This window comes from Grammomys surdaster, unplaced genomic scaffold (genome assembly GCF_004785775.1).
Source record: "Grammomys surdaster isolate TR1022 unplaced genomic scaffold, NIH_TR_1.0 166, whole genome shotgun sequence".
Lineage (NCBI taxonomy): Eukaryota > Metazoa > Chordata > Mammalia > Rodentia > Muridae > Grammomys > Grammomys surdaster.
Genome location: NW_021604614.1, coordinates 12146415 through 12159937, shown reverse-complemented (window position 1 = coordinate 12159937; position 13523 = coordinate 12146415). Strand labels below are relative to the sequence as shown.

Sequence of the window (13523 nt, the reverse complement as noted above, 5' to 3'; positions counted from 1 at the left end):
CACTCTGTATACCAGACTGGCCACAGAGATCTGCTTGCCTCTGCCTCCTGAGTGCTGGGATATTTTTTAGATGTATTACTATTTTTATTATTTTATTTTATAGGTATGGATGTTTTGCCTGCATGTCTGTCTGTCTATGCATCACATGCATGACTGGTGTCCCTGGAGGCCAGAAATGGTGTCAGATCCCCTAGAACTGGAGTTACAGATGACTGTGAGCCATCCTGTGGGTGCTGGAATTGAACCCAGGTCCTCTGGAAGAGCAAGCGGCCAGTGCTCTAACTGCTGAGCCATCTCTCTAGCCCCACATCTAGCATTTCCATAAGTTCTGGGGCTTGAACTCAGGCCCTTGCGCTTGTAAAGCAAAAGCTTTACCAACTGAGTCACACAGGCCTCAGCCCTGCCAAAAACATTAAAAATTCCTCAGTCCTACATATCATAAAAAACGATGGTGTAGGTAGGCTTTGGCCTAAAGGCTGCAACCTGCCAAGCCTTTCCCATCATATACTGCCACACTGAATAAGCACAGCACAACGTATGCATTTCTAGGTGCTAGACATATAGGCTGTCTCTCACTCTCCACACTCCTGAGTCAACACAGTTACCGGCTTGTAGATCCAGCAGGCTGTTTCAGTCCTTACTGCCCGATGTCTCAGCAGCACTCAGTGACTGTGGCTGCTTCAGTAACCCCCTCACTTGCAGCAGCTGTTTCTCTGGCTCCTTTGCCAAACTTCTCTACCCAACAAGAAAGCAGGGTTTCTGAGAGCTCTGTCTTGCACCCACTCCTACTGACGCTCAATTCCTATCAATCCGGCAAGCGCCATTCTGGAATAACTGGCTCCAACACTGGTACTCCAGGCTAGGAGTTCTGAGCGCCAAGTCTACATTTACAATTGCCTGCTTGATTTCTGCCTCAAGTCCATGTAAATCACAAGCAAAAATCTTCATGATAGTCTGATATCTTCATGTGTTCTGAGCTATCTCTCTCTCTTTTTTTTAAAGACTTATTTATTCTATTTATGTGAGTACACTGCAGCTGTTTTCAGACACATCAGAAGAGGGCATCAGATCCCACCATAGTTGGGTGTGAGCCACCATGTGGTTGCTGGGAATTGAACTCAGGACCTCTGGAAGAACAGTCAGTGCTCTTAATCACTGAGCCATCTCTCCAGCCCAAGCTGTCCCTTTCTTGTCTCATCAGCCAATATACAACCATGTTCTACGGATTCCACCTCCAGAACCTTCTAAACTCTTTTTTTCTTGTAATTATAAAAAAAAAAATCATATTACATTTCTTTACTTTGTGTGTGCACAGACATGCCGTGGTGTGTGTAGAAGGCAGAGGACAACTTCTGGAAGTTGATTCTCTTCTTCAGCCATGAGTGCACTGAGCTGCCTCCCTGGCCCTCAACCACCATTCTTACAGACCCCAGATACCCAGAGCCCTGCTCTCCTAGCACTAAACGGCCTAATTCATCTCTTCCTCGGGGCAGAAACTGTGCATGTACAAAAGTCAGGTGGCATTGTTTCACTCTACAAAACCTTCAGGGCCAGGGAGGTGAGTCAGTGGATAAAGCACTTACCCCAAAGACTAGTGACTCGGTCATTCCTAGAACCCATATAAAGAAGGAAGTAAAGAATTCCGAATCCAAACACCTGACAATAACTTAGAAAGCCATCTATGATTAATCCACCATGTCACCTAGGGCTACATGACTTCTTGCTGTGACTATCTGAGCCATGTATCATGGCGTGAATGCAATGTCCCCTACGGGCTCATGTGTTTTGACATCTGGTCCTGAGATACTGGTATTATTTGGGAAGGTTATGGGACCTTAGGGGTATGGGGCCTAGCTGGTGGGAAAAGGTCACTGGGGTCAGACCCTTGCAGGTCACATGCTCGCTCTGCCTCCTGCTTACAACAATATGAAAGCACAGGCCCTCACTACCCCAGCACCTTGCACGGCACCCACAAAAGGGTTCTCGAACCCCAAACTTTATGCCTCTTCTTTTGCTTGCTCTCAAAAATTCAGTTTTACCTTTGGTTCCTTTTTTCTGGTTTAATTTAGGCTTTTTTGTTTGAGACAAGGTCTTACATACTCCAGGCTTAGTGTCAAGCAGGCTGTGAGCCAAGGATGCCCTTGAACTGATCTTCCAGCATCTATCTCCCAGGAGCTGGAACTGCAAGTGTATACATTACTACAGCTGGCTAAATGTTCTTTCCCAAGATTTATTGATTTCTTTTTACTGTGACAGTAGGTATGTATGTCTGTCATGGTCACATGTAGAAGTCAGAGGTCAGACAACAACGTTTAGGAATTGGTTCTTTCCTTCCACCATGAGGGCTCAAGCTCGGGGGCTCATACTTTGTGGTAATTGTCTTTAGCTGCTGAGACATAGCATAGCACTAATATTTCTCTATGTTTTAAAAAAAGATTTTTAAAAGCATTTTTTAAATTATAGGTATATGTGTGTTGGTGAGTGGGAGCTTGTGCACATGCGTGTAGATCCCATGGAGTTCAGAAGAAGGTATCATATCCCCAAAGCTGGAGTTACAGGTGATTGTTCACTGCCAACATGGATATTGAGCACTGGTTCTCTGGAGTAGGGAGTGCCCTTAATTACCACGTCACCTCTCCAGCCTCTAACTCTTCTTTTAAATACAAGAATCCATTACATTCTATTGTGATTACTCAACAAAGATACAGAAAGTGTTTGAACAATCACAGCTTAGGAAGGTTAGAAACTACAGCTTCATTTCTGACAGACACCACTATGAAATAAATGAACTTATTAATATACTTTATACCAAAATCATATTAAAAACTGAATTCTAATAGTTAAAGCCTTCTTCTGTAAATGTTCCATCCAGCTAACACTGTGCCAGGGTAGTGCATTCCTGTCATCTTAGAATTTGGGAGGCAGAGAGGAGAGGACCACTGCAAGCTTGAGGCCAGCCTGAACTACAGAGTAAGTACTGGGCAAACCAAGGCTAATATAAAACTGTCTCAAAATCAAAAACTAAACCAAAGATTACAGTAAGATAATTCTTGAAAACTAAAGCAGAAAACCACAGCTTAATATAGACCCATCCCCAAAGGTCTCTCCATTAACAAAAGATAAAATGTCAGCTTATTTCTGGGTCTTCGATTCGATTCCATTGATCAACTTGCCTGTCTCTGTACCAATACCATGCAGTTCTTAGCACTATTGCTCGGTAGTACAGCTGGAGGTCAGGGACAGTGATACCTCCAGAAGTTCTTTTATTGTTCTGGATTGTTTTGGCTATTGCTGGTTTTTTGTTTTTCCATATGAAGGTGAGAATTGTTCTCTCAAGGTCTGTAAAAATTGTATTGGAATTCTGACAGAGATTGTACTACATCTGTAGATGGCTTTTGGTAAGATGGCCATGTTCTCTATGTTGACCCTACCTATCCATGAGCATGGAAGAGCTTTCCATCTTCTGATATCTGCTTCAAGGACTTGAAGTTCTTGTCATACAGCTCTTTCACTTGCTTAGTTAGAGTTACACCAAGATACTTATATTACTTGTAGAAATTGTGAAGAGCGCTGTTTCCCTAGTTTCCTTCTCTGCCTGTTTATCATTTGTATAAAGGAGGGCTACTGATCTGAGTTACTTTTCTATGCAGCCACTTTGCTGAAGTTGTTTATCAGCTGTAGAAGTTCTCTGGTAGAATCTTTTTGACAAAGAAGTCAAAACCATACAATACAATGGAAAAAGGAAGCATCTTCAACAAATGGTGCTGGGATTGCAAACTTGTACAAGCAATCTGAAAATCATCTGGTGGTTTCTCAGAAAGTTGGAAATAGTTCTACCTGAAGACTCAGCTGTACCACTCCTGAGCATATACCCAGGAGAGAGACCTAGAGGGTCAAGAGGATGAACGGACACCTGCAGCTGCCAGGGTGGGGGAGGAGGAATCTTTAGGAAGTCCCAGAGACCTGAGATTGGGAGGAAGGGTGCCTCCCAGGAGTCAATGTGGGTGACCTTAGCCAACAGTGAAGAAGCCTAACAGTGGGGACATGGAACCTCCTGTAGCCAGGCAGGACCCCGAGTGGAGGGATAAGGACACCAGCCTACCCACAAACCTTTTGACCCCAAATTTGTCCTGTCTAAGAGAAATGCAGGGACAAAGATGAAGCAGAGACTGAAGGAATGGTCAACCAGTAACTGGCCCAATTTGAAACCCATCCCATGGGCAAGCACCAGTCCCTGACACTATTAATGATACTCTGTTATGCTTGCAGACAGAAGCCGAGCTTAACTGTCCTCTGAGAGGCTCTACCCAGCAGATGACTGAAACAGACACAGATACCCAACAGCCAAATGTTGGACTGAGATTGGAGACTCACTCTTATAGAAGAGCTGTGGGAAGGACTGAAGACCCTGAAGAGGATGGGAATCCCACCGGAGGACCAACAGAGTCAAATAACCTGGATGTCTGGAAGCTCTCAGAGACTTAGCCACCAACCAAAGCACACACGGACTGGAACGAGGCCCCCGGCTTCTATATAGCAGCCATGCGACTCAGTCTCCATGTGGCCCCTCAACAACTGGAGCAGAAGCTCTCCCTAAAGCTGTAGTCTGACTGTGGTATCCATTCCCCAACAGCGCTGCCTTGTCAGGCTTCAGTGAGAGAGAGGATGCACCTACTCTGGAAGAGACTTGATGCACCAGAGTGTGGGGATATGCAGGGGTTGCCCCACCCTCAGAGGAGGGGAGTGGGGGAGGGTCTCAGGAGGAGGAGACCGGGAGGAGGGGTAGCATTTGGAATGTAAGTAAATAGAAAGAGTATATATACAATGACTGGATTTCAGTGCTAAGGATTTAAACTGTGCTCCAATCCAGTATCTTGCTCTCATAGGTAATTACTCCTGCTCCCTTTGCAACTGTCACTGAGGGGCAGCTGCTAAGATGAAGCTCCATCCCTTTGCAACTTCTAACTGAAGCAAGAACCGTAAAAAGAACTCAAGGCTGCTTCTCACACTCTGTAAGGCTTTCTTTCCTTTCTTCTTGTTTCCCTCCGTTTCTTTCTTCTCCTCTTCTTGCTCTTCCTCTTCTTTCTTCTTCTTCCTCCTCTTTTTTTTGAGGCAGGGTCTCACTATGTAGCTCTGGCTGTCCGTGAACTTACTCTGTGAACCAGGCTGGTCTCAAGATCCATCTGCCTCTGCCTCCCAAGAGCTGGGATTAAAGGCGGGTGCCACTTCAAGAGACTGTTTCCCTTCTTCTCAAAGATGCAGAGAACAAGACAATGTCAACCTACGCCCGTAAGAAAGATGACAGAGTTCCGGTCGTGGGAGGACATTACAAAGGTCAACAGACTGGCAAAGTCATCCATCCAGCTTATAGAAAGGAATGAGCTATTCACATTGTGTTTGTCACTGTGCTGTTTTAGAGACAGGACTGGCCTGAAACTTACTATGTAGACCAGAATCGCCTCAAACTCATACAGATCCAATTGCTTCTAACTCTAAATGCTGATATTAAAGACATGCTGCCACCATGCCTGGCTGTCACTCACATTAACTGGGGGTGGGGTGGGGTGGGGTGAGCTAACGGTACAACTGTCCACATGAACATTTACCTCAGTAAAAGGACCAAGACAACAAGAAGAATGGAAAGCCAAGCAGGAAAATGATGGCAAATATGAAGAAGAAACACTTGAGAAAAATAGTCCCATATATAACTCTCATTAGAAACTGCTTAGGGCTGGAGAGATGGCTCAGAGCTCACTGTTCTTGCAATGGACCCAAGTTCAGCTCCCAGCACCCACATCCGATGGCTCGAAGCCAGCAGTAACTCCAGCTCCAGGAATCCCACACCTGCTTCTGAACTTAAGTCTACATAACTGCCCAAGACGGAAATAAGTCTTTTGGAAAGCTGCTTACATGAAAAGGAGTAAAAAGCAGGAGCTATGCTTATGATCACACGGAGAGTGGTAGGGACAGCATCAGGAACACGATGTTTGCCCAAAGCTCTCACTCCACCTGACTCTGCTTTTCTTATCTTCAAAAATGCTTCTTCCGCCGGGCGGTGGTGGTGCATGCCTTTAATCCCAGCACTTGGGAGGCAGAGGCAGGCGGATTTCTGAGTTCGAGGACAGCCTGGTCTACAGAGTGAGTTCCAGGACAGCCAGGGCTACATAGAGAAACCCTGTCTCGAAAAACAAAAAACAAACAAACAAAAAAAAAGCTTCTTCCTAGGGATGCGGATGACATCCAGTAATTGTGACTTTAATGTACATCTCAGACTACAGATAATTCACTGCCGGCTTCCTGATGAACAGAAAGTCACCCTGCAGGGACACTGATGGAGTCACTTACTTGGCCCGGGATGGCCTCGTGGGAGCTTTAGTGCCTTGGCGAAGACTCAGCATACTCTCGTGCTCTGCCTGCTTCACCTGAGCTTCAAGTTTTGAGATCATCCTAGGTCAAAATCAGAGTATTAAACACCTCGAAACAGACTCAACACGCAGCTCCACTACCAGATGTGACTTAATTTTACGTCCCTCTTCTGGAAGGCAATGATAACCTGCTGCTCACAAATCTCCTTCATAGTAAAATGGCACCAATCAACTCTGAAAAGTTAAAACAAAACAAACAAAACAAAGCAACCAGGCGGTGGTGGTGCACGCCTTTAATCCCAGCACTTGGGAGGCAGAGACAGGCGGATTTCTGAGTTCAAGAGTTCGAGGCCAGCCTGGTCTACAGAGTGAGTTCCAGGACAGCCAGGGCTACACAGAGAAACTCTGTCAGAAACAAACAAAGGAAGCAGAGATAACGAGGAAGCAGACACACTGGGAGCGGGCTCACTGCAGAGCAGCGCCTCACAGACTACAACCACAAAAAAAGGACAATCAGCCTTCTGTGAACCATGAAGGACAGAAGTTAAATTAAAAAAAAAAATAGCATCTTGATTTTTAAAAGAGGCAAAGGCTCTTTTAATAAATGAGAATATTTATTAAATATATAATAAATATATTATATTTTAATATAATATATTTTATTTATTTATATAATATATTTTATATATTATTTTATTATTATATATAATATATTATTATATATTATTTTTATATATTATTTATATAATATATTTTATATTATATTTTTAATATAATATATTTTATTATTTCATTAATATTTTAATTAAAATACACAATCTATTAAATACATAATAAAAAATAAAATATTCTCAACAACTTTCAGCCCAGAGATGAGGAGCAATTCATCCCATTTGTACCATGTTCAGAATAAATGCTGCTTTCAATTTTCTCACTAGAAGATAACTGACCCAGCCAACTGTTTCCAGTTAGCACGGCCTTCCTTTTCTTTTCTTTTCTCTTTTTAATTTATTGATTTAATTCATTTATTTCAGTGTGTGTGTGTGTGTTTTTCAGGCATGTATATGTAGAAGAGGCCAGCTGACTCTGAGACATCAGTTCTCTCCTGCCACCTTGTGGGATCTGGGAGAGTGATCAAGTTTGCTGCCCCTCTCTCCATTCTTTAAAACAGTGTGTGTGTGGGGGGGGGGGGGAGGTAGCGGGACAGGGACCAGCGGGATGGCTGAGGGAATGCGGCAAGCTTGGGAAGAAACAGCTCTAACATGACTTACGCTCTCCATGTCGTAAGGAGTGGATGAATCAGGCAGGTGGCAAATTGAGACTCTCTGCTGCTCTTTTCTGTGTAACCCTTCAGATTAAAGTGACTCTCTAACCTTGGAGTTGGATTTGACCCAAACACAACTATAAAAAGTATCCTTGGGGCAGGCAGATTTCTGAGTTCGAAGCCAGCCTGGTCTACAGAGTGAGTTCCAGGACAGCCAGGGCTACACAGAGAAACTCTGTCTTGAAAAAAAAAAAGTACCCTTGGAGGCCAATTTAGATATTCCCTTTTTAAAGGATTTAGTTTTAATCGTTTGCACATTTACACGTTATTCAGAAGGTTGCAATGCACCGCCCATGGTGCTGGGAATGGAACTTGGGTATTCTGGAAGAGTGGTGTGTGCTCTTAATCACCAAGCCATCTCTCCAGCCCTAACTTAGATGGTTCTTTTTTTTTTTTTTTCCCCTGAGACAGGGTTTCTCTGTGTAGCCCTGGCTGTCCTGGAACTCACTCTGTAGACCAGGCTGGCCTCGAACTCAGAAATCCGCCTGCTTCTGCCTCCCAAGTGCTGGGATTAACTTAGATGTTTCTAAATCATTCACAGTATGGATCATTTGTGATCAGACTTCATTTAGACTTCTCATTACATTAAAAGCAAAACGAAAAAATGTCTGCAGAAATGCTTGTACCTAAGACCCAATCACCAGTATATTCTAATCACTAAAACGTCTCCTAAGCTAAAATGGAATGCATTTACATGTCCAAAGATTAGGCTACAACTAGATCACAAATGACTTTAAAAGTCCTCAAGAGAATTTCTTTTCCTCACTGTCAATATGAACACAAACAACAATAAGCCATGCGTTTTATTAGTCGGACACTTACCTTTTCAAGTCAGAAATCTGAGTGTATGCATCAAGCAATTTGTTCTCAGTTGTGTTTAATGTATCCTAGGGGGAGAAAGAATTTACATAACTGAAGATAAGCATGCGGGTAGAACCTTTTACTTCAAAAAGTGTAATATAAAGCAAATGTAAGGCTAAACAGCTAGCTGTTAACTGCAATGGAACTCGGCCAGGATGGTCTGAGCCGTGGAACCAATCTGGCAACTCAAGGGGGAAGAGACAGCATAAACCCTGTCCTCTCCCAGGGACTAACAGATGCAGCCCAGTGTCTGCCTAACTAGAGGCAAGCAGTAAGAGGGATCTATGTTAGATACAAAAGTGACTGAAAGCTTAGCAGAACCGCACAACAAAAACCTTCAATGATGTGCAGGCATGATGAACTCAGTCCCAACTGTAGCTCCAGAGGGTCCACTAACCTTACAAATCCATAACCCCTACTGCATTCAGTGGACTGGCTGGAAGCACTTACAGCATTACTGTGGGGACTCACTGAGACCAGATATGACAGAGCCTCAGCTAAGAATTCAGATACAATGGATAGATTTTTACTACCCCGTAACAACTACTGCTTTGAGAATTCTAACTGTACACCTACAGAGAATAGATGGTCATCTGAGTATATGCGATAAACTCTTCTGCCCAGTTTCTTCTCAACCCATATCAAATGCAACAGCCATGCAATAGTATTTGGTATATTAACAGATCTCACCAACGTATGAGTCAAGTAGGGCAGATATTTGAAAATAAAAATATCGCCGGGCGGTGGTGGCGCACGCCTTTAATCCCAGCACTTGGGAGGCAGAGGCAGGTGGATTTCTGAGTTCGAGGCCAGCCTGGTCTACAGAGTGAGTTCCAGGACAGCCAGGGCTATACAGAGAAACCCTATCTCGAAAAACAAAACAAAACAAAAAAAATCAACACAGGAAGGACAAACACATAGACTGTTTCAAACAGCTATTGATGGAAAACGAGAAGGGCCAGGCCTTTTGCTTCATAAGCCAGTACCTATGTACAGCCCTATGGAAAGCCCAGATCAGACCCCTCTGCCCTACCTTTACTCGCCCGTGCTCTTTTCCGAGGGATTCATACTCTCCTAAGAGCTGCAAAAGAAAAAAAAAAAAAAAAAAAAAAACAGAGAATTGAACACAGAACTAGACAGGTAACTAAAGAACAGCACTCTTAGCCAGGCGGTGGTGGCGCACACCTTTAATCCCAGCACTTGGGAGGCAGAGGCAGGTGGATTTCTGAGTTCGAGAGTTTGAGGCTAGCCTGGTCTACAGAGTGAGTTCCAGGACAGCCAGGGCTACGCAGCGAAACCCTGTCTCGAAAGAAACAAAAGAACAACACTCTTCAAACTACCAAGGTTAGTAAGGAAAGGCCTACAGAAAAGCAATGGTTCTGGAAAAGGGGGGGTGTGTGACGATTCCTGATAAATGTTTGAAAGCCTTTTAAGTCTGAGACAATTTTAAATGCAGAACAAAAGAACAGCAATATGAGCCTTCAACACAATAGTAAAATGTATTTGTACTGTCTTTTAAATTTTTATTAGACTGTCCTACATTTATTTTATACAATAAAAATACAATGCCAAAGCGCATAACATTATTTAAAAATACATATGGTGGTACAGCCCTGGAATGCCAGCCAGAATTCAGGAGGATGAGGGAGAAGGATTTGAAGCCAGTCAGACCTTATACACTGAACGCCCCAGAAAAGCCCAAGATGAGGAAAGAACACACTGCTATAGCAGAAAGTATGGAAAATGATTTTTAAAGTAACAGAAACAAGGGCAAGGGAATTCCAGGCCCTGCCACATCCTGAGACACTAGATGACTGCCCAAACCAGCTGCCATTCAGGGCTGACAGGCACAAGTGAAAGCACATATAAAACATACTGTGGAAAAACAGGGCTTAGGTTAAGGCTCCTGTCTAAGAGCCTCCCTGCCCTATTCTGCCTGACACTCGATCCTGGGTGCTAGGCTTGGCAGGCAAGTGGCAGAGAAGTCTCTACAAAGACTGATATACCCAAGAGAACAGATCTACAGGAACTAAGTTAGCTCTGCAACCCTCGTCCTCATTCACACATCCATTCCAAGGATGCCACCCACCAGTAAGCCACCCTGCCCAGGGCTACAAGCTACCTCCTTTTTCTCTTTAGTGTGTGGGAGGGGGTGAGGGGGGGTAAGGGGGTGGAGAATATGTATAGATATCTGAAGAAGCTAGAGGAAGGCATTGTATCTCCAGGAGATGGAGTTACAGGGAATTCTGAGAGACGGTGCAGTGATTAAGAGCACTCGTTGCCCTTCCAGAGGACTCAAAGTCTGTTCCCAGCAAAGCTACTTTCTAGTTAATTTGAAAAAGTCAATCTTAACAGATAATGCACCTTTCCATACAGAAAAGGCCCTAACATTAAAACATAAGAAGGGAATGAAAGGAACAGAAGGCAAGGCTGAAAATAAAAGTATGTTTTAAAAAATGATGGACGTGGGTGGTGTGGAAGTCATTAGAATAGAACAGAGTATTTCAGGGGAGTCACTGCCTTGAGAGGGCTTTTTAAAAAAAACACCCAGGTCTAGAAAAATAGCTCAGTGGGTAAGAGCACTGGTTGTTCTCCCAGAAGACCCAGGTTCAGTTCTCAGCACCCACACAGTGGCTTACAACTCCAGTCCCAGGAGATAAGCCATCCTCTTCTGTCCTCTGGAGGTACTGCATGCATGTGATGCACATACATGCATTCAGATAAAACATTTCAGTACACATTAAAAACCACACAATCTAGTAAAACGCTAGAATGGATGTTTCTACACCTTTTATCCCAACACTCAGGACACAGAGGCAGGCAAATGTCTGTAGGTTTGAGGCCATTCTGGTCCACACAGTGAGTTCCAGGACAACCAGGGACTGTAAAATAGAGACTCTGTCTTTTAAAAACAAGCAAGCAAACAAACAAACAAACAAAAAATTAAAATAAGAAAAAGAGATTTAAAAGTTAAAGAATCAATGTAAAACCCAACATCTGTCTAATAAGAATTCTAAAGAGAACAGAAACAAAAACCAACTGAGAAAATGGAAAACTCCCAGAGTGGTCAGTCTCGTGAATGTCCCACAAAACAGGGACCACAGACCCTGAAATACTGCATCATTCCAGGTGGGGCGAGACCCCAACATTCCCAGAGAAAGGAACCAAACCAGTGACAAAGACCAGCAGCCCACAACAGAGGTGGGAGGCACAAGTCACAGGCCATGACTGGACGGACCAGAGCACCTGCAGCCTGTGGAGTTACCACAGGCAATGGGAGGACCTCCCCACCAGGCCAGCTTCCACACAGACTCAGGGAACCATGTCTGTATAACTCCATGGCAGAAAAGTCTAAAAGCACAGGAGGCAGCATGCCCTCTGCTACCAAGAAGACGTCAAGACAAAATGATTTCAGATCACTTCAGTACCATAACTTAAGAATCCAGATATTAAGAGAGCCGGCAGGATGGCAGGAAGCTGAGGACCCTTGACTAGTCGACAAGGTGAATTTGAGTCCCAGGACCCACAAGTTGTCCTCTGACCTATGGGAGTGGTCTCAGGCAGCTTCATCCTGCAGCAGGCAGTCAGCTGCAGAGGGCTGGGTGAGCTCCCTCACTCTTGTTTCTAGTGAGTTAACTTTTGAGCTGTCATAACATCTGTGTCTGGCAGGGTACAATGATAAAAGCCAGATTTAGAGCAGGGTTCTTTGTGAGAGAGGGTCTTGCCATGTAGCCCAGGCTGGCCTTGAACTCATGATTCCCCTGCCTCAGTCTCTTGAGTGCTGCACTTATAGGTGTTCACTCCCATGCCTGGCTGCTTGTTATTGTTGTTCTTCTGTGTTGCCAGCCCCCTCCTACCCCATCCCACTGCACAGATAGAGTCTAGGACCCTGATGGTGGTGGCGCTGTTCCCTCTTCCTCTCCCTACCCCTTCCCTTCCCCCCTTCTCTTTCTGTGTGTGTGCATGCATATGTGTGCACACGTGCATGCCAGCCATCCATGGTGTGTCATAGTCGTCCGTTTCCTCTTCCCTGTCCGTGGTGTTGTGGATAGAGTCCAGGACATTATATATACGCTACACTGCCAATAGAGCTACACTTGTGCTCCTTTAGAACCAGTTTGGTTTGGTTTCTTTTTTTGTTTTCGAGACAGGGTTTCTCTGTGTGGTCCTGGCTGTTCTAGAACTTAACTCTAGACCAGGCTGGCCTCTAACTCAGAGATCTACATGCCTCTGCCTCCAGAGGGCTGGCATTAAAGGCGTGCACTACCTAACTTAGTTTGATTTTTTTAAAACCTTATTGTATATGTGTATGTATGATGCGTGAGTATGGGCACATGTGTGTGGAGGTCAGAGGACAGCTTTTAGAAGCTGGTTCTTCCACTGTGGCCTACAAGATCTGAGGTCAGGCTTGCACATCAAAAGCTTGTACTTCTTGAGCTGTTTGCTTGGCTCGGGTTTGAATTTTTTTTTAATGTTGATTTAATTTCACTTAAAATTGGGTTCATAAAACATTGATACTAGATTGGGTTCCAGGTTGTCTTAGTTTTTATAAAGTTTCTTTTACATTCATTTCATTTTATTTATTTGTTTGTATATTTGTGTATGTGTATGCACAGTGGTGCACACACACACACAGAAAGAGAAGGGGGGAAGGGAAGGGGGAGGGAGAGGAAGAGGGAACAGCCCCACCACCATCAGGGTCCTAGACTCTATCTGTGCAATGGGATGGGGTAGGAGGGGGCTGGCAACACAGAAGAATAACAATAACAAGCAGCCAGGCATGGGAGTGAACACCTATAAGTGCAGCACTCAAGAGACTGAGGCAGGGGAATCATGAGTTCAAGGCCAGCCTGGGCTACATGGCAAGACCCTCTCTCACAAAGAACCCTGCTCTAAATCTGGCTTTTATCATTGTACCCTGCCAGACACAGATGTTATGACAGCTCAAAAGTTAACTCACTAGAAACAGAAGA

The 13523-nt window shown here is 44.3% G+C and overlaps 1 protein-coding gene across 3 annotated transcripts in view; it reads right to left on the bottom strand.

Moving 5' to 3' along the window:
- Nucleotides 1-13523, bottom strand: part of Mphosph9 (M-phase phosphoprotein 9) — a 67469-nt gene that overhangs the window by 20131 nt on the left and 33815 nt on the right. For all 3 annotated transcript variants that reach the window (XM_028766161.1, XM_028766162.1, XM_028766164.1), the window contains exons 13-15: nucleotides 9584-9631; nucleotides 8512-8576; nucleotides 6346-6447 (exon numbers count right to left, since the gene is read on the bottom strand). In XM_028766161.1, the coding sequence (XP_028621994.1) occupies nucleotides 6346-6447; nucleotides 8512-8576; nucleotides 9584-9631 (215 nt within the window). The remainder of the gene's footprint in view (nucleotides 1-6345; nucleotides 6448-8511; nucleotides 8577-9583; nucleotides 9632-13523) is intronic.